At 38.0% G+C, this 19456-nt stretch overlaps 1 protein-coding gene across 4 annotated transcripts in view; it reads left to right on the top strand.

Annotated features, from left to right (window-relative positions):
• TPCN2 (two pore segment channel 2) overlaps positions 1 to 19456 on the top strand; it is a 56764-nt gene that overhangs the window by 1498 nt on the left and 35810 nt on the right. For 3 of the 4 annotated variants that reach the window (XR_011729536.1, XM_071762427.1, XM_071762426.1), the window contains exons 2-23: positions 1034 to 1098; positions 2189 to 2265; positions 2667 to 2844; positions 3514 to 3630; positions 4055 to 4161; positions 5014 to 5086; positions 6216 to 6315; positions 6605 to 6670; positions 7034 to 7098; positions 9247 to 9344; positions 9675 to 9756; positions 10760 to 10846; positions 11453 to 11572; positions 11859 to 11918; positions 12010 to 12138; positions 12757 to 12806; positions 13634 to 13733; positions 14635 to 14706; positions 16499 to 16572; positions 16940 to 17030; positions 17127 to 17209; positions 18210 to 18291. Coding sequence is in view for 3 of the 4 variants with exons in the window: in XM_071762427.1 (XP_071618528.1) it covers positions 1034 to 1098; positions 2189 to 2265; positions 2667 to 2844; positions 3514 to 3630; positions 4055 to 4161; positions 5014 to 5086; positions 6216 to 6315; positions 6605 to 6670; positions 7034 to 7098; positions 9247 to 9344; positions 9675 to 9756; positions 10760 to 10846; positions 11453 to 11572; positions 11859 to 11918; positions 12010 to 12138; positions 12757 to 12806; positions 13634 to 13733; positions 14635 to 14706; positions 16499 to 16572; positions 16940 to 17030; positions 17127 to 17209; positions 18210 to 18291 (1976 nt within the window). In the remaining variant the exon portion in view is untranslated. Of the gene's footprint in view, positions 1 to 1033; positions 1099 to 2188; positions 2266 to 2666; positions 2845 to 3513; positions 3631 to 4054; positions 4162 to 5013; positions 5087 to 6215; positions 6316 to 6604; positions 6671 to 7033; positions 7099 to 9246; positions 9345 to 9674; positions 9757 to 10759; positions 10847 to 11452; positions 11573 to 11858; positions 11919 to 12009; positions 12139 to 12756; positions 12807 to 13633; positions 13734 to 14634; positions 14707 to 16498; positions 16573 to 16939; positions 17031 to 17126; positions 17210 to 18209; positions 18292 to 19300; positions 19387 to 19456 lie in introns of all 4 variants that reach the window. The other variant, XM_071762425.1, reaches the window with a different exon arrangement.

The following is a 19456-nucleotide window of genomic DNA, read 5'->3' as shown; positions in this document are numbered from 1 at the left end:
GAAAATTAGTGCCACTGAATCATGTGGAACATAAAATCATCTGGGCCCCAAGTCAGTGGTATTTCTGGCATTGCTTTCTGTCTGGTGACCCTTGTGCTAGCTCTGAGACAATTCCCATTGTGTCCTGGGATTGCTGTCTTCTAGGAGGAGATGGTATGAAGTGCTGCTTGGGATGCTTGGCCCTGTCAGCTTTTTCTCTTAACTGCCTTTGTCTCTCTTGCTGCCTTAATTGCCAGGTTAGTTACTCACAGGTCCTAAATCAAGTGAAAGCAAGTGATTGTCCTTTATTTGTGTGTATAGTTTCAAAGGGATGACTTAGTAATGGCTCTTGAAATGTTGCATAGTCGTTAATTTGGTGATGCTTTGTATACTTTCTTTCTTTGTCTTGACCCCTGATCTGTTTGATATGGCAATAATAACTCTTGGGACAAATTAAAAAAATGACCTAATTTTGTTCATTTTTTGACTGGAGGTTTTGGTTGGTTTTGGAGAGAACAAGATAAATCTAATCCTCAGTTTTTTGATGAAACAACAGTAAAAATGTCTAGAATGCCAGTACCTGATCTTTGCAGCTTCATTCGACAGTGCACTTTGTCACAGAGCAATTTGATTGCAGCTCCATTAAATAGAAATGGATTTTTGCTGTCTCATTTAGGGGTGACTTTCTTGACACAAGACTGGTGAGGCAGTAGAGGCAAAAAATAGTGTTACTTAGAATGTGCCTCTGTATAGAAATCCCAGTCTTGTGATAGCTATTTAACTCCTAGTATATAGAGCTACTTAAGCTAAACATGAGAAAAGCTTTTCACAAAATATACAAAGATGCATGTTGTGCTTGAGACTTTTATTATTTATTTAACTTCATGCACAGTGCTGCTGATGGAACAAACGTGGCAGCAGCTGTCTCTTTACTTTTTGTGGGTGTATTGTGGCTTTTTAGTATGAGAATCACAGTTGTGTAGCTTCTGTGGAGCAAGCTGTAGGCTTTATCCAAAATACAGCAAGTAAGTCTTATTTCTTTTTAACTTCATAGGTACTGGAGCTGATAATGACCTTTATATAAACCAAGCTATAGTATTCATTGAAGATGCAATACAGGTAAATATAACTTGTGTGTTAGCTATTATGCTTCCTATGCTGGATATTTGTCACACATTCTGCTAGCTTTTAAGTTTTTATGTGTTCAGGAAACCTCCACATAACATCATCTCGAGTTACAAAGGAAAATCAGAATTCAAAATTCCTGTGGTATGCAAGTTTCAGTCAGTTTGGGCCTAGGAGAAATATGTTTTCCCACGGGATGAAAAAGAGTGTCTTCTTTTCAAGGCTGTCAAAAGGGATGCTGATTTGTGGGGCAGTTTTGGTAGTTTGGGTGGGGTTATTTTTTGGGGGGGGGTAGATTGGTCTGACTGCTAAGAGAAACTATCTGAGCAAACCCTGTAATTTGCCTAAATCTGACTGCTTGCATAGTTTAAGAGCTGGTAGAGTTTAAATGAAGCTTCAGCTGAGAAGCTGGAACTCTTTTGCTTCAGCTGAATTTAGTAAGCCTTGATTTTCTCCCTTTCTCTCCTTGTCTGGCCATTGCTGCATATTCCCAGATCCTGTTATCTCCCAGTCATTAGTGGGAATGCTGGAGGGAAGTCCTTGAGCTCTCTTTCTGCTTTCAGATGCCTTTTTATTAGGAGATTTCTGGGGATCAGATATATTTGAGGCGTGCACACCTTTCTGAGAGTGGATGCTTCTCAGAGGAGGCAGTGACAGCAGCCCAGGAGCAGCTGCAAGGGGTGGGCTGAGATGACAGGCACCTTCTCAAGAATTAGGGGCACTGCCTTGAGCTGAAAGCATGTTTTATTTAAAGCTGTAGGCTGAGGTCTCATATTCAGAATTAAATTGTTGGGATTTCATGGCTTTTTGGAAGAGAAAGACAAAGGATGATCCATGAAAGGTAAACTAAATGGGTGTTTTGGTGAGTAGATAAAATAGGCACTGAATTATTAGAGATGCTCTTACTTGTGATGATAAGTGACTGACTTTAATAATAACTTCTACAATAATTATCTTACTGAGGATCTGGAATTGTCTCAAGACTCAAACTTTGTTGGTTAGAAATTGATTTATTTTGGTAACTTGATCTTCAAGAGAGCCTGAAAGTAATGTTTGAATTATCCTTTGTGCTCTCTGCCTGCAGTATCGATCTATAAATCACCGGGTGGACTCCAAATCCCTGTGGCTTTATCGATGGTACTACTCAAGAACTTGTCAGTGGTAAGAACTTGGCATTTTTTTTTTGATTTTTCATGTAGGAGTAAGTCTTAAAAAAATAAAAAAAGAAAATTACTCTTCCTGTTTAGCTAAATAATTAGATAATTGTGCTTTCATTCCTGTAAGGATTTACTGTAACAAGCAAGTTCAAAAGAATGCCACCTAAGGTTATTTGGTGGTCAGCAGTTACATTTTTAGCATGCTATTAAAGTGAGGTGCTGTGGTCAAACCCATTTGTGTTAAATATAGTATTAAAAAGCTTTGTTTACTTGCAAGAAATTTGCTTTACTGAGCGTATCTTGTTATTCCTTTGACTCATTCTATGGATTCGGTGCTTTTGGGGATGGTTATGTTTGTTTGTTTGTTGTACTTGTTTTTTTAAAATGTAATCTGTATCCAAACAGGATTTTGAGTTTAACCATTACTGTAATCCTGGTTTTGGCTTTCATTGAGAAGCCTTCCTCACTTACCATCACCTCAGATGTACGATACCGTGTTCCTGCGTGGAATCCTCCGTGTGGCCTCACAGAAAGCATTGAGCTGCTTTGCTTTCTTGTCTTCATAGCTGATGTATCTGTGAAGGTGAGCATCACAGTCACCTGGTGCTGAATTAAATCCTGGGTGTGTTGGGCAGTTCACTGTGGTTTTTCTTCATTTTGTTTTTTTGGAAACATCCTAGCACCGTTATTCAATTCTGGGATTTGCATTACAAGAGTGCTCTGTTATATTAAAGCCTTGCTTTCAGGAGAAATCAGGGCATATTTTCTGTTTAAATATTATACTGGTTTTTGTTTGGTGTGGTTTTTAGCCTAAGAAATGGAAATTCCTGGTTTTGTGGAATAAATGCCATAAATTTTGCTAAGAATACAATGATTTTGGCTTAGCTGTTTGTATTAGACTATAAAAATTGAGGTAAATAGTAGCCAAATGTATGCCAGTTCATTTAAATAAAACAAAAAAATAGTGAGAAATTAAACTTTTAAAAAGATGTCTCTCTATGCCTATTACATAGATACTTTTCTGAATTCAAAGGGTTTATTGTACACGGTCTGTGTGCATCTCTTGCTTTTACAGAACGTTATTTAGTTCTTGTAGGAAAGTTCTCTGATCAGTGCATTTTTGTTTGAATTTCAGGGAGCTCATTATGAACACTCATGTAAAATTACCAAACCCCCCAATAATTGGTTCTGACTTGCCAAGGGTGTTGGAATTCAATATTAAAACAAGTTGTTCGTTTGTTTTCCTCTCCAGAGTTACTTAATTGGATGGGAAGAATTTTGGAAGAATAAATGGCTAATGGCTTATATACTGACATTAGTTGTTTCCCTTACTGATTGGGTTGTATCACTGAGTTTTTTCTGCACAGAGGTAAGAACTGCTTTCTGCAGAAACAATCAGCTGGGGAGTGTGGCAGAGGAGAAGAACCTGCTAAGGGGTAGTCAGCAGGGTGTGTGTGGTGTGTTGGAGAATTAAAGGAGGAGGGTGAGATAGTTTATTATTGGTTTTGGATTTTTGCATAGCACCAATTTTGTCATAGAGTTGGAGAGTTGTGTTCTTAAGTGGATTCAGTGGTGGAATTTATGTAGTGATGTCTAAGTAAAAGGTAATTGCATAGTTTCAGTAAAAGCAAGCTGTATGGTTTAGGTAAAAGGTAACTGTCTAGTTTGAAAACTGCTGTGTTGTGTTCAAAACAACTGTGTTCTGAGAGGAGTGTCTTCACTTATATTTAGAATATTTGTGCCATTGGTCTTGCAGGAACTCAGTATCTGACCTCTTGTTTTGGTTTTTGCAGAATGTGAGAATAAGAAGAATTCTTCGCCCTTTCTTTCTCCTTCAGAATTCTTCTATGATGAAGAAAACATTAAAAAGTATTAACAGCACATTGCCTGAAATGGCAAGGTGGGTGATAGCATAAAGAACATCCTTTCACACCAAGAGTAACTACACCAAGGGTCTTCTGGCATCTGACATCTGTGTAGCTTCCTTCTTGTTGGTCTAGCTAAGTGACTGGTGAGATCAGGTAGCAATGGATGAATGTTGTGCTAACTTCTTGATTCCTTTAGTCTGTTAAATTTCTCTAGAATGCATGTGATATGACTGTTGGAGTTTTTTGATGCTAGTTGAGTGGGGTTTTTTAATTCTGTGTATGTTATGTACAGTAAGGAAGAACTGAGGCATCATCTGGGCAAAGGTCTACTCTGTGTTTCTCTAAGACATATGGGTAGACAGCCAGTCATGAGTGCTGCACAAAAAGATACCTCTTTACATCTTTTGAGTGCTTTCCTTCATCTTTTTAATTTCTAAATGGCTGTAGCCATGTATGTATTAAATTTTACTGTTGAACTGGAATCCCCACTGGTGAAATCATAACCAGACAGTTTGATGCTTTTTGAAAGAGATCTTCCTCTTTCTGTGACAGGACTTGCTGTCCATGCCTGCTGCTTCTTAACTAAGAGAATCAAAGGTGTAATCAAGCATAGATGTTGTGTTTTGATCAGAGGTATAAAAATGGTCCCTAACTTTAGAAAAACAAGTGTTAAAATCTCATGGACTTCACAAGTCTTAGACTTCTCATGAGGAGTCCTGAACAAGTGTGATTCTTATTCTGAATCATCTTCTCTTAACTCCATGTAACTTCTTAAAAGTACCCCTGGTTTTCTCTAAATGGCATCCTTTTGTATTTTTAGCCAAGAACATTAAGAATAAGATAAAATTGATATTAACACATATCATATGCTTTTTTTCCAATAGTGTTCTTCTACTGCTAGCTGTTCATCTCTCTCTCTTCACCATGTTTGCCATGCTGCTGTTTGCTCGAACAAAGGTAACCCACTATTATTTATGCTTTTGTAGACCTCAGTGTTTTTTTTTTTTTCTTTCTCTCATCACTGCCACATGTCTGGTTTTATAATCAAACTGGTGAAACTTGTTTCTCCTGAACAGATCATGTTACCTTGTCAGTCTTACTGGGATGAGTGTAAAGTCCATTTAGAGAGATTTAACGTGTTCATAGTCTGTACAGTGCTGTTTCTCTAAGTGTGCATTAGAAGGCCCCTCAGAATAGCATTGGAATCTCTTCAGCCTCTAGTGAATTTTTTCCAGACTGTGCTTTGTTACTTATCTTTGGCTGTCTCATCTGTTTTTGTCTTTTCCTGCTTCCAAAAAGCAAATTTGAAATTTTGTGGTTTAAATCATTTTGTGTTCTACTGCTCTTGGTGTGTTCTCTCTTTCCTAAACTTCCTGTATCTTAATGTAGTTATTGAGGTCTTTTTTTTTTTTTTTTTTTTTTTTTTTTTTTTTCCTCAGGAAGCTGTTTTGTGTCTGTTCTTAAGTAGAGACAAGACTTATGTTAATACTGCCCTCAAATTATATTATACTTTTGGACAAGTCTGGAAATATAATCCTGGAGTATACAATTCAGGGTGGTTAGATTTCCATCTGTGCTGAGAAACAGCATGCTGCAGCTGGAATAAGATTAAAAAAAAAAAAAAAGCAGCTGTTACTCTACCCTGATTTTTATAGTGCAAGTTGACATTGAAGATGGTTTTAGTCTGTGTTTTGTTTTGATTGTATTTTTTTTTTCTTTGAATAATTTCTAGGGAATCCTTTTAGCTTCAGATTCCTATGCACTGTGTTTGTGATGTTACTGATCTTCCTGGGTCTGAGTTTCTAGCTAGATATAACTCTTATGTTATGCCTCCTGTGTCTGTTTTAGCTTGCTGATCTTCCTTGCAGTTTGTAATGACCATGAATAAGTGAAGTGATTGCACTGCAGTTTTTATGCTTGTCTTGTGCTTTCTCATGTCATAGATTTGATTGTGTAAGCAACTGCTTTTTTTTTTTTTTATTATATATATTTGTATATATTATATATATATTTTTTCACCTTCCTTGGTAAAACATTCTTAGTAATTCTTCAGTGTTTCTCTAAAAATGAACATCTCTCTGACTAGGATGGGCAGCAGGATAAGGAGTGGATGAAATATTTCCGGAATTTGCCAGATTCGCTGACATCGCTGCTGGTCCTGCTAACTACTGCAAATAATCCTGATGGTGAGCAGTCATTCAGAAATAGCTTCTCTTTTCAGAGTATAAATGAGTAAAATTATCTTCAGACTCTAACCATTGTTTCAGCTGATAGTGACTAGCACAACCAGAGGAATGTTATTGTGAAGATTTTTCATGCCTTTCGCAACTTGATTCCTGCCTTTCCTTTGGTGTAATTATACATGCATCTCTGAAGTGGAGCTGTGTAAGAGCTTTTACCAGTTGTCAAAAATTGGTAGAGTTCTCCACTTTTCTGCATTAAATTGTTAACTTCCTTTTTTGTTAAATCTGACAGTGATGATTCCTGCATATTCGAAGAATCGAGCATATTCAATCTTCTTCATACTCTTCACTGTATTAGGTAGGTTGCTTTTTGTCTTCAGTGATTTAATTGCAGTGTAATGTGCATACCAGCTTCAGTGCATTATATTTTTCTAGGAAAATTTAGTAATAAACTCCTCCTTTTTTGTGTTCCTTCCAAATAGTGTGTAGTATCTTGCAAAATAATTTTCATGAAAAGCACTTATGCTTGTTTATTTTTTTTTTCCAGTAACATATCCTAGGGAAATGGATACATTACAGTATATTTAAACATTAAAATATTTTGCAACTCAAACACAAGAAAAGTAACTTTTCAAATCTTACATTTGATACGCTGTATATATTTTAAGTCTTTGAGAAACAAATGTATTTCAGTAAAGCTAACTGTGTTTTGTTCCAATAGGCAACTTGTTTCTGATGAACTTGCTTACAGCAATAATATACAACCAGTTTCGAGGATACCTTCTGGTGAGTAAGTTATTCCTAATTTTTCTGTTCTACCATAATCATGAAACTGTGAAGCCCTGACCAGTAAAATTTTCTAATGTGTTTTAAACAATATGCCCATCCTGGTTGTAGATACACTTTTTAAGATACAAAGTTTTACCATGTCTGGTATTTTTCACTTAATCCTCACCATGGTGGGTGGTGTAATATTAGAATAATTTGGACAGTTTGTTGCCTTTTAAAGGATGGCCTTGAGCCTTTTGGTTGACTTGTACCAGAAGCAGCTGCCAGTAGGCATAGTATTTATTTTTAATAGTATTCAGTCTCAAATAAAAGGAACCTGTTCATATTCTCTGTTCATCCATGCAATACTTCCATGTGCTTCTGGATGGTGCCTGTGGAATGTGAATCTGATGTGTAGTGTAAGGACCTTGTGACTCATAGGTGAAACCTGGCAAAGTGAGTGCACCTTGGAGAACATGCAAATCTGTGGTGATGAATAAACTCCTCACTAGAAGTTCTTTCTCCCTTGTCAGAAAGCTGTGAAATAAGCTTTGTTGCACTATGGATGCCAGTTGTTCTGTCTCCAACTGGAAGTGCAGTCTGGATTCTCTTGGCAAGAGAGAATGCAAGTGCTGTTGTTTTCCCTGTGAAAGAGTGCAGTTGAACAATTTAGGAGGCATTGGAGCAAGGTGGGGCACAAGTATTTTAGAATACAGGGAGAAAATAGGTCAAATGGAAGATCATCTTGACCACTTCCAGTGAGATGTTCTTCAAAGCATGTGAGATTTTTCTTTGAGCTTTGTAAAGCATAGTAAAATTTTTCTCTCAGGTCTTGTTTATTCCTCAATGGTTTCACTTCCACCTGTCTTTTCACTCTCCTCTTGCATATTTTTTTAGAACTTCATAGCTCAACAGCAATGTTTTTATTAGAGGTGAGTCAGGGCTATGCAAAAGCACTGGATTCTTGACAGCTAAACCTCTGGGCTTTAGGTTAAGCTTTTTTTCCTCTGTGCTAGTATGGTGATGGCCTTTCTAGCTTGGAATGAACAATGATCCCTGCTTGTGTATGAGCCAACTGTTTCTTTTGTGTTGGGTGGCAGTGGCTGGGGAAACTCAGTAACTTTGATTTTAGGTGTGATTTCCCCCTTACATATAGTCTTGTTCTTCCTTCATTATTTACTTGCCCCTTCACTTAGATATTTTCTTATAGTTTCTTCCTTTTACATAGTTTTACAGTTTGTTCAGCCCTTCAGAGAAGTGGAGTTGAGGGCTTAGGGGGAAAAGTGAAATAATAGCTGCAGAGAGAAGGCCAAAGTTGTTGGATAGTGAGTCTTAGGCAGTATAATACAGAAGGAATGGCCCCCAAGTGTTTAAATGTAATGTATGCAAAGAGGAGGTTTTTCTTTCCCTGCCTTCTGCTATTTCCCTTCTTTCTCCATTTTCCTCTTTCCTATGTGAGGGCATGGCTTAATCTGACTCCTGATGAAGCAGCTGAGTTTGAAAGTGATTGATTACTATGAAAAAAATGAAGCATGAAAACTTTTCTCTTATTTGGAGAAATAGGAGAATAGTTTGAATATCCAAACTTTGCAGTTGCTGCTGCCTCCAGAACAGGCTTGTGCCTCTGCAATCCAGAAATAAACCATGACCTTGATGTTTACTTGAACTTCAGAAACTTGTTTGCTCACTTCCTTCCTCCTTGTGTACAGAGTTCTGGGAGACAGCAAGGCCTAGGGAAGTCTTCTGATCTCTGATCACTGATCTGGGCTGTGTGCCACAGGATCTGTAAATTGTCTGACCCCAGGACATAGCACTACACGAGGAGCTGGGTAGCCCTGATCTTCCCTGATCCCTTCTGGGATCACTTCACTGATTCCAGCCTATGATCTCTGTGGTATTCCTTTAAACTCTGGAGTGTCTGTCTGGTTAAGGCTGAGTAGTTGGATGAGTAGGTCTGGGGGCTCATTGTGACTTCAGTGGTGGGAGAAAGAAGAGAGTCTCTTGCCTGCCTGAAAAATTATTTCAGGGAGACACGGCCCTTTCTGAGGCTTGCAGTGGGTTTGCTCTAAGGGCTGGGCAAATAACTTTCAGGTCTTGTTTAAATGAAATCCAACTAAACTACACGAGTGCAAGCCAATTGTCTCTTCTGGTGTTTCTACTCTCCAGAAATCAGTTCAGTCCTCCCTCTTCAGGAGGCGACTGGGAATCCGGGCTGCTTTTGAAGTGCTTTCTTCCCTGAAAGAAACTGTTGCTAATGCACAACAGTAAGTAAATAATGCTGGAACAGCAGCTAATCTCCTAAAAGAGCAGATGTTTTGTTGTTTTGTCTTGTTTGTTATATTTACTGAAGATCCCTTTTTGAAAATTGTAGTTTGTTGCTCAAATCTAATTTTTTTTTAAATTTAACTGGTTGCTTAAAACAGCTTGGCACTCTTCTGGGGTTCATTTTCTTTTTATTTCTTTCTACTTGGAACTTTACCTGCTTTTCAAAAAAAAGGAGGAGGCACGAATGCATTTGAAACAGCAATTTTTTTTTTTTTTTGCCATCCAAAGAGTTGCATGGTTCAGCCTTCATCCTGTTTTGGTTTAATTAGGTCTTATGTCAGTGTTGAGGCCTTACTGAGAGTGGTGCAGAAAGTGGACATGGATCATCGCTGCAAGCAAACCATCACCAGAGTAAGGGCTGCTTTTTTCTAGTCTTTCTGTTGGTTGCTATCAAAGCCTCTGATAGGACAGCTGTGGAAACTGAAAATTCTTTAACCAGATCATAAATCCAGTAGTTTTCAGCTGAGCTTTCATCACTCTTCTTTCTTTAAGAGTGTGAAGGGAGGCCCAGCTCAGTGTCTGTTGGGGTTTTGGTCTTTGGGGAAAAAAATAAAATCTCTTTGGTTGGTGTGATGAGGAATGCATTCACCTGTAGAGAGGTGTAGAGTCATGTAAACTCTTGTTTTGCAGAGCTGATTTTTTTTTCATTTGCTTTCCTTTCTCTCTGGAAGTAAAGCATTTCCCACTGTGGTATAAAGCTGCTGTTTAGAGCAGCTCCCCTCTAACATTTAAAAATGTGATTTTATTTTGTGCTGCTCCCTTTAGGTATCAATACTTGTATTAGACTACAGGGAGAGTGATTTTTGCTTAGCTAAAGATTTAATGTTGCAGTTCATGCCATGTTTTTCAGAGATTAGAGAAATTACCGAGTTTTAAATCCAAGATTTCAGTTTGGTTTGGTTTTGGTGGTGGGTTGTTTCTATTTCTTTTGTTACTCTGTGTGCTACAGTTGCATCTAGTGTTTAGTATGCCATGGAAGTCTCTTCATTTTGTTACAATATGTAAAACAACTCTGTCCTTCCAGGTATTAACTTCTTCAGAGCTGTGATAAATGGCAGGGTATCTTTATTCCTTGGATCATAACATAATAGTGCTAATATTAGATGAGACTAAAATTTAAGTAGGTCAAAAGAGCAGCATGCTTATTCTTAAGCAACATGTGATCCCAGAGAGGGAAAATGAAATAGAAAAGGCAGCTTTGTATTCAAGCAGTATTGAAGCTCACCCTAACACCCTGATGTAGGTTGTATCACATCTCTGTTCCTGGACTTGTGAGACAGTAAGAGTGTCCTGGCCCTGTTTGAAGATGCTCCTATTGCAGGTCTTGATCTGAATGTTTCTTTTTCATGTGAAGTCACTCAAAATGTGCTCCTCTGACAAGCTGTCACCTGCCCAGTTTCAGAAGTTCTTTGAAGAGCTGGACAAAGATGCCATTAAACAAGTATGTATCTGACAATAATTTACAAAATGGCATAAATTGAGTGTGGTCTTGCACAAAAATAAGTTATAATATTCTGCCAGAAAGAATATAAACAAACAGCACAACATGTTGAACACAAGGCATGATGAAGTGTCATTGATTTTTAAATTTTTCAAGGACTACAATTATAATGAGAAATGGCATTGCTCTGGGGGGTTTAATTTAAGTTTGGGTTTGCCAGGTAGTGTTATATACAAAATGCATGGTGGCTTGATCTGTCAGAATTCTTAAGCAATTTTTCCAGACAAAATAGGTGAGGGCTCTGTGTATTTTTTTAATAAGAACATTCATTAGATTAGGAAGAGATTGGATTATCTCCCTTCATTGCCACTGCCTTGTTTTGTGCCATAATTGCCAACCCATGTGTTAATTAGAAATGATCTTTTGCTGCTGCATAGCCAGAGCTTGAAAGCATCTTTTTACTGAAATGTTAAAATGAGCCTTGAAAAGTTTTGCTTTGAAAGAGCAATTTAATTAATTTAAACTGAGATTGGGTGTGGTTTTCCTGAATCATTATTATAAAAACATATGATTTGTGTGTCAGCAAATCCTTTGTGTTCTTTTCAGCATCCTCCCAGTCCAGAGTACCAATCTCATTTTATGCAGAAGGTGCAGTTTGCCTTTGGCCATCCCTACTTTGGCTACTTGGGGAATGTTGTAGCCCTTGCAAACATTATTTCTATCTGTGTAAGTAGAATTTTCTTTATTTGGTGTTCTTTTGTCCCTGCTGCAAACTTCAGTTCTGGTCTTTAGTCTCTGCTCTGATAACCCCTTTTTGCAGCAGATATCTCTGTTTGGTATCCTTTAGTCATGCAAGGTCTTAGGAGAGAATACTTGCTGTTAAAAATACTCTCTAAGCTGCCTGAAAAGGTCTGTGCAAAGTGTCAAAGACTGTGTTTTGGTTTTCTGCTTAAAAATCTGTTGTTTTCAGCAGTAAAGTAGTGGACTGATAAAAAAATTCTTGTTGTTAAAGGTGGTTTTGGTGATGGATGCAGATAAGCAGCCTTCTGAAAGAGATGACTTCTTCCTGGGGGTAAGATGCAACAGCATTCTTAGTTACTGCTGTTCTCTGAGATGTCAATAATTCTAATTGCTGCTCTTATTATTTTTGGGGGGGAGTGAAGGCTATCAACTGCTTCTTCATCCTCTACTATCTGCTGGAAATGTTGCTGAAAATTGTAGCAATGGGCTTGAAAAGATACTTGTCATACCCAAGCAATATATTTGATGGACTCCTGACAGTAATTTTGCTGGTAAGCTTTTTGTTAACTTCTGTATTCCTGAGTTTGCTGATCAGTAGGATTGGGAACTGTAAGAGCCAGTTAAATAGCATGAAACAGTGTTGTTATTTTCAGAGGCTTGAACATTTTGGTGGCAAATGGTTCTGTTAGTGTCTCCTTTCTGGAGTTAGGCATTTTCATACTGGTGGGAAATGTTTTCTTACAAGCAGCCTTGTTAATGTGGTTTGTCAACTTTCAGCTCTTGGGATAATTATATAACTAATTCTGTTACACTGCTAAAAATCACTTTGCATTTTAATTTAAAAATGATCATTAGATTAGATGTATTTGATTAGATTATCATTATTTGCTAAAAGCCTGAAACTGGTATGGCAGATGAGGCCAAATTCGTGGCTAATGTAGTTTATTTTATGTCCTTATATTTGTCACTGATGGATGATGTGCATACATGGGATTTCTTTGAGGAATAAACAGTCAAATATGACAACTCCAGAGTTTTAAAATGAGACCAATGAGTGGATTAAAGCTCTTGAAAATATTTCCTTTCAAGGAATTTACATAATCTTTGAAACTTGGGATTACAAAGTGAGGCTCTGACTTTATTTTTTTTTTTTTCTTCCTTAACTAAAGATTTTGGAGATTGCAACTTTTGCTGTGTATGGATTTCCTCATCCTGGTTGGTATGTAATCCCCATGACCTGTTGCACTTTGCTCTGTGTCTGGGGTGGGTCAGGGGAATATCCACACATGTTCAGGCACACTTGTGTCATTACACTCTGATTTTTAGCCCAGTCTGGCATTTACCAAACCAAATAGAATTTCCCACTCTTGTAGTGATTAGAGGCCATCCAGTATGGGCAAGTGAAAGCAAAATGGTTTTGTTTTTTCATAGGATCTAGAGATCTGTTTAGCTGTTCTGGGAAGGATGCATTTTTATTGTAATCTGATGATCTTTGCAGTCCTACTAAAGCTGCAGGAATGGGAATCTGGGATAACATATGCAGTCAGTGACTAACTTGGTATGAAGTTGTTGTAAGTCAAATTACAGGAATTCCTAAACAGCTGGTGAAGCCCCTTCAGCCTTATTGTGGAACAAAGTCTGAATTTTCTTTTGTGCTGCAAAATTTAGTTGAAAAATTCCAATAACTTAATTAATCTATAGTGGAATAGCAAGCAGTTGTATTTTTCTTTTTCTGAAGTTCAAGCAGTACTTAGATAACTATCTTGATCTTTGTTCATTATGAAAACCCTAAAAATCATAGGTTTTTTTCCCTTAAGATTTAAAAACTGCCACCATAACAAAAGAGGAAAGCAAAGGACTTCTTGAAAATTTTCTGAATCTTTCTGGGGTGATGATAAAACACTTTCTCATTCTTTCTTTACACAAACTCATTCTCATACATACACATACACGAATTCATGTACTCATGGTACATAGAACAGTGACTTTTTGTCTTGGGCTGTTCCTCTGATTTGTTGTTTTGGGTTTTTTTTCCATCTTTCCTAGGAGACCTGAGATCATGGGCTTGTTATCCCTGTGGGATATGGTGCGACTGGTGAACATGTTCATTGTGTTCAGGTTCCTGAGGATTATTCCCAATATGAAGGTGTTTATTTACCTCTCCACACTTCTGATTTCTTTGTGGGTCAAACTATAAATTTTGTTAGAACCTTACAGAACTCCATGGAGTAGATTGCAATTCTCTTGCACCTAAGTGGAATCACAACTCAGCTCTGAGTCTCCAAACTATTGTACAGCACCACACAAGCTGTCTCTTAAGGTGTTTTTTCCTGCAGTTTATGCTGGTTTTCTGACCTCCAGAAACATTTGTGCAACTTACATAGTTCTTCAGCCTTAATGAGATGAGTGGATATGATATCCTTGGAGAACTCTGTATTCAGGGGGTGATAGACTTGTTTTCACTAGATCCTGGTAGGCATTTTCATCATGCAGAGTTACCTGGGACAAATCCCTGTTTCCACTTTCTGGCATGGGTATTTCTACCTCACTACCTGTACTTGAACCTGAAATCACTTTGGATTGTTTATTATAATTCTGCATTTAGACTTGCTTGGAAGCCTAACCCAAATTAATGTCAGGTGCAAAATTTGTATCTTAGTTCAATAAATCATAAATATCAGGATTATCAGAGGTCATAATGTCAGTGGAAATTTTACACTAGAAATGATGTGGATCAAACATGAAGCAGTCAGTCTGGAGCTGTGGGACACACATGGGGTTTTTTCCCTGTTCTAAGCACATAGCCCTTGAAGTCCCAGTCCCTATGCATTTTAAAACCTTATCATAATGTTTGTGTGTGAAAAGGACAACAGCATTTGTCCTTCATTTTAAATACCTCATGGAAATGTCACTGTGTAAAAGATGATCAGCATTTAGATATATTTCACTTTTGTGGTTGGTATTTCTTTATCCTTTTAGTAAAAGTAATTTGATGTCAACTGGAAGTGTGATGAATGCCATGCATAGGAAATTTTGCTTTGTTTCAGTTCATGTCTTTGGTTGTTACAACATTGCTGGATCTGGTAAAAAACTTGAGAGCCTTTGCAGGAATCCTTGTGGTAAGTCACGATGCAAGACTGCAATTTTCTTTCTATAGTAACCAGTGTGATAAGGGTATCCATCCAACAAATAAACGAGGTTCTTTGAGCAACAATCACAATTAACAGTAACACTTCACTTCAAGCAGCATGTTTTCTCTCCAGGGCATCTCTTGCAAAGCTGCAACACACTGCTGTTTGTTGTTATGGGCTACACACAGTTACAGTGCCTCATTTATCAGTTGGCTTTAGGGGTGCCTTTAAAAGGTTATTTAGAACCTCATCAGAGTGCTTGCCTCAGGCTGGATACTCTGTTTCCAGATAAAAATTCATCTGATGCTAAAAGTAGCCTATTTCCCCTTCCTCTGGCATGCTAATGGTAAAGTAAATAGCAAAACAACTTGAATTTTTTTTTTTTTCCAGTTGAGGTCTTCTGATGGCCTCTTCTGAGGCTTTTAAAAGCCTCTGCTGTCCATTGTTAGGTGTGTCTGTGTCAGATTACAAACTCTATAAACATGTAATTAAAGGACACATCACAGTGTGTGATGTCCATTACATAAATTCCCCATTTCCCAACTCTTGAGTTGATAAAGCTTCAGGCACAGCTGAGTTGGTAACAGCTTAATTGTGCTGTACAAGTTTTTCTTGCCACTGGAAGCTGCTCTGGAAACTGAGAAGTGCCTTGGGAGTGCACAAACTGGGAAGTTTGTTTCTGCAGTTCCAAGTATATCTGAGGAGCCTAAAATCCAATCTTGCTTATGATAGGAACAGCTTTAATATACTCAAAAACTTGATATTACTCAGTTTGTTACTCAATGTAATCAGCTGCCTAAGGGCTAATTGCATTTTGGGTAACTTTGTCAGTTTGTAATTAAGTACCTCACTGTGCTAGAGGAGCTCAGGTTTCTCTTCACCCCTCTCAGAGGTTGGGAGAGTTGGGTTGTGGTTGTGTTGTGCTGCTCCTGGGTGTAAAACTTAATGTGTAAGACACATGTGTAAGACTTAATGTTCCTGAAGGAGCTGAAGTGTCTGCTGCTGATAGTTCTTAGTGCTGGGAGTATGAATGGTGGTTTTTACACCAATTGTGAGGCAAATCTGCCATGGGGTTTGCTACTTGCCTTAATTTCATTGCCCTGATGCTGCATGAAAGCTGTCACTGAGCTTCTCTTGTAGTCTGACTCCATTACCTGATGCAAAACATCTTTCCAAATGTTATCCTGGAACACCTGTTGCTCCAGTAATGCAATGGATTAGCTGATTTATCAGGCAGTGCATGTTTTGGGTGTACCTTTTGCAAAGAATAAAATGATCTTTCTTGTTGTCAAGCCAGATGCCCCATCTTCTGGCAGGCTGTGGAATTCCAGCTTCAGGTTTTTCCAGTAGAGTTCAAAGTGCTGTGGTTCCCAAGTCAGAGCAGTTTCTCTGCTCCTTCTTTCAGATTTCCCTCTTGGATCTGTTTTGTAGCAAAATACAGAAATATGACTTAATTATTCCTTATAAATAAGCATATTGGGTTTTTTTTTATACTTTAAGTTGCTATTCTGCAGCATTAATAGTTAAACATCAGCATTCTGTGATAAAAATAAACTGTATATAAATGGAATTATTTAACAGCTGAAAGTCAAATATAATATTAAAAAGTAAGAAAAGTTAAGTAATACAGATGCTGATAAATAATTTCACTGTAGTAGCTTTAGGAATTTTCTTAACCAAATTCCTTTAACTGTAGGACTAATATGAATTTCATGCTAATTGCATTGTTTTCTTATTTGGTTGACAGATTCCAAACTAATACTTGCTAAATTCCTTCCAGGTGGTTTTCTATGCATTTGCTCTAACTGGCATAATGCTATTCAAAGGTGCTGTTGTTCCCTTGGGAAATAGCAGGTAATATGCTCAACATTATTACTCAGAAATAACCTGTTTTTCAAAAGCCTCTGCAACATGATACTGCTGAGCTCTTTGTGGTTGCTGTGGGTTTTTCCCCCCTCTTATTCTTAGAGCCACCCTTTAAAGTTAAATCATACAGACATTTTTTTAATCTATTGCTTCTTATTATTCTTGCTGTACTGAAACTGCAGGAACATTTTTTCACAGCTTGAAATTTTACTGAACTTCAATATTTTCTACCTACTTCCCCTGTTGTCTGCACATAGGAAATACTTAACTTTCTACAGGGCACTCAGAAGATTGTTGTTTTTAAGGTGTAGTGTGTAAAAAGCTGTGCTCACATCTGCCTGTAACTCTCTTCCAGTGCTGTCAACACAACAGATGACAACAGCACTCAGCAGTGTGGCACCTACGAGCAGCTGGAATATTGGTCAAACAACTTCGATGACTTTGCTGTGAGTCTGATCACTGGTGGACTCTGTTCCCCTCATTTTCTAAGGCTTAAAGGTGTGATAAAGTCTCTTGACTCCTGTTTTACCCATGTTATTCAGGCAGCAGTGGTGACCCTCTGGGATGTGATGGTGGTAAACAACTGGCAAGTCTTTTTGGAAGCATTTTCAAGATACTCAAGCCCGTACGTAACAGTAATAACACTGAAAAAGTCACATACAGTTGTACCTTATAAACTAAGTAGGGATTACACACATAGCACAGGTTCCTTCCAACTAGGAAAATAAGTGCTTCTTACCTTTCTTTTGGGTCAGTTCAGGTATCTGGGAAAAATATTTCATGGCTGTTTGTTAATTTGTGTTACTTGATGGTTGGTCTGGCACTTGGTGGATGCCATGAAATCCATTTAGAAGAGATTGGAAACTGGCTTCATAGTTGTTGCCTTCCAAAAAAGAGTGAATGACTTAAGTGGATTATAAACCACCTTGCATTTATTGGGTGGGTGGCTCACAGTGTAGAGCCTGTCTCAGAGAACATTGGTGAATTTGGGGCTGGTTCTGTCTTTTCCCTGTGAGTGAATTATTTTTTCCTAGACTTAAAGCCTTGGATGTATCCTTCATTTGTACTTAATTACTTTATGGGCATATTTTAATGAGCTGATGGCCTCCAGGTTGAACTGTTCCTGTCATCTTTAGCTAGTTAGCCCAGCAAGTGGAATGCTCTACAGGTTGTTGTGTCAATAATGTGGTTTGGTGAAGACCAAACAAGTAATGAAAGAGAAAACCACTGGGGTCTGCAAGGAATGGAAGCTCCCTCTAGCTCAGGAAATATCTGAAGTGCAAATGAGTGGAGACTGGGAGAGCACTTAGGGGTAATAGGTATTTTATCATAGGTATTTTGACATGATTTTGCACTCTTTGCTGTGCAACTTCTGGGTTGCTTTTCTGGCCTTCTGGCTTCAGTTAGGTATGCTAGGTGGAGAGGAGCAACTCTGTTTGGCTAACTTAAACCTCCCTTTATCTTTTCATTATTTCTATTGTTTTGTTCCAGACCTCCTTTTACATGTAGAAAGTAAGAGTATTACCTTCCAAGGATAACTGTGATTTCATGGCTCTCCTTGGCCATTTTCAGGCTGAGGTTATTGCCAGCATACTTCATTTATTGTCTGTTAATCTGATTTACAGGTGGGCAAAGATCTATTTTGTAGCCTGGTGGTTGATCTCCTCTGTCATCTGGGTTAATCTCTTTGTAGCTTTACTTCTAGAGGTAAGGAAGTTTCTTTGGTATTAGATCCTGAAGACATGTTCTGATTTGTGTGGGAAATGAAAAGAGCTCTGATACATTTTTGGCAGAAGTGTGTTGGCTTTGTGTGTGTACACTTAATCTTTCTCCTTGGTCTTCTTGCCCTGAGATGTTGAGGAAGCTTTTTATTTTTACTGGACATTTTCATTTGCAACTTTAACACAAATCTGGTTATACTTCAGTGGGTGCATACACTTGTCATTATAGCTCAGTCTCTACAAACATGAAAAATCTAAGTATTATAAAATTGCTTGTCTCTTGTGCATTAGCATTTAACTTCAGCAGTAGTTATTCAAGCTGCAGGCTTTTTGCATTTTGATTTATCAGCAAATGAGGTTAATGCTTTAAAATTTACATTTTTATTAGATTTGATTGTCCTGCATTTCCTTCTACCCCAGTTTGAATTATTATCCTTGTTCAGTGCCACACTGGAAGAGTGAGACTGATTACTTATTTTATATCTAGAATATTTTTAAGCATCTGTGGAAAGTTGGGTACCTAAGCAATGTTGAAGATCATGTAGTTCTGCTGCTCTCTCATGTATGAATCCTTCTCTGCAAAACAAAATACCTGCTGTATTTTTTGATGGTGAAGGACACAGCATCCTACTCCACACCATAAAGAGGAAAAAATTCTAAGCAGGTGAACTGTTGGAAGCAGTTCCCAAAGTCATCTTGAGGAGGCAGCCCTTGCTATGAGTAGAAGGCTGCAGGGCTGTCTTCTCATGACACACTGAAAGAAAAGTGGAGCAGAAAGTTATTTCCTTCCTGAACGAGCTTGAATCAAGTAGTGACCTGCAGCCAATAAACTTGCAGATGCCTTAAAAGTCACTGCTCCACCACTCTGTGAAAAAACCAAACCTCACTCCCCTCCCAAAGCTTACCCCCTAAACATATTAAGCATATTTTCTAACATATTTTCTAATGTCCTAGAAGCAGCCATTAATTATTTTCTTCTTCCTTTTATGCTCCAGAACTTCATTCACAAGTGGGACCGTCGCTGTCACCGAGAGCCTGTTTCAGATGTTGAGTACCAGAGGACAGTTGAACTGATGTTCAGGTGAGTTGAACTTGGCTTGAAAATCAATCTTAGTTTCTTCTATCCCTCTGCTGTAAAGAAAGTGTGCTGG

Source organism: Heliangelus exortis, chromosome 18 (assembly GCF_036169615.1).
Source record: "Heliangelus exortis chromosome 18, bHelExo1.hap1, whole genome shotgun sequence".
Classification (NCBI taxonomy): domain Eukaryota; kingdom Metazoa; phylum Chordata; class Aves; order Apodiformes; family Trochilidae; genus Heliangelus; species Heliangelus exortis.
Note: the sequence above shows the minus strand (reverse complement) of the source record. Positions and strands in the feature narration are given on the sequence as shown.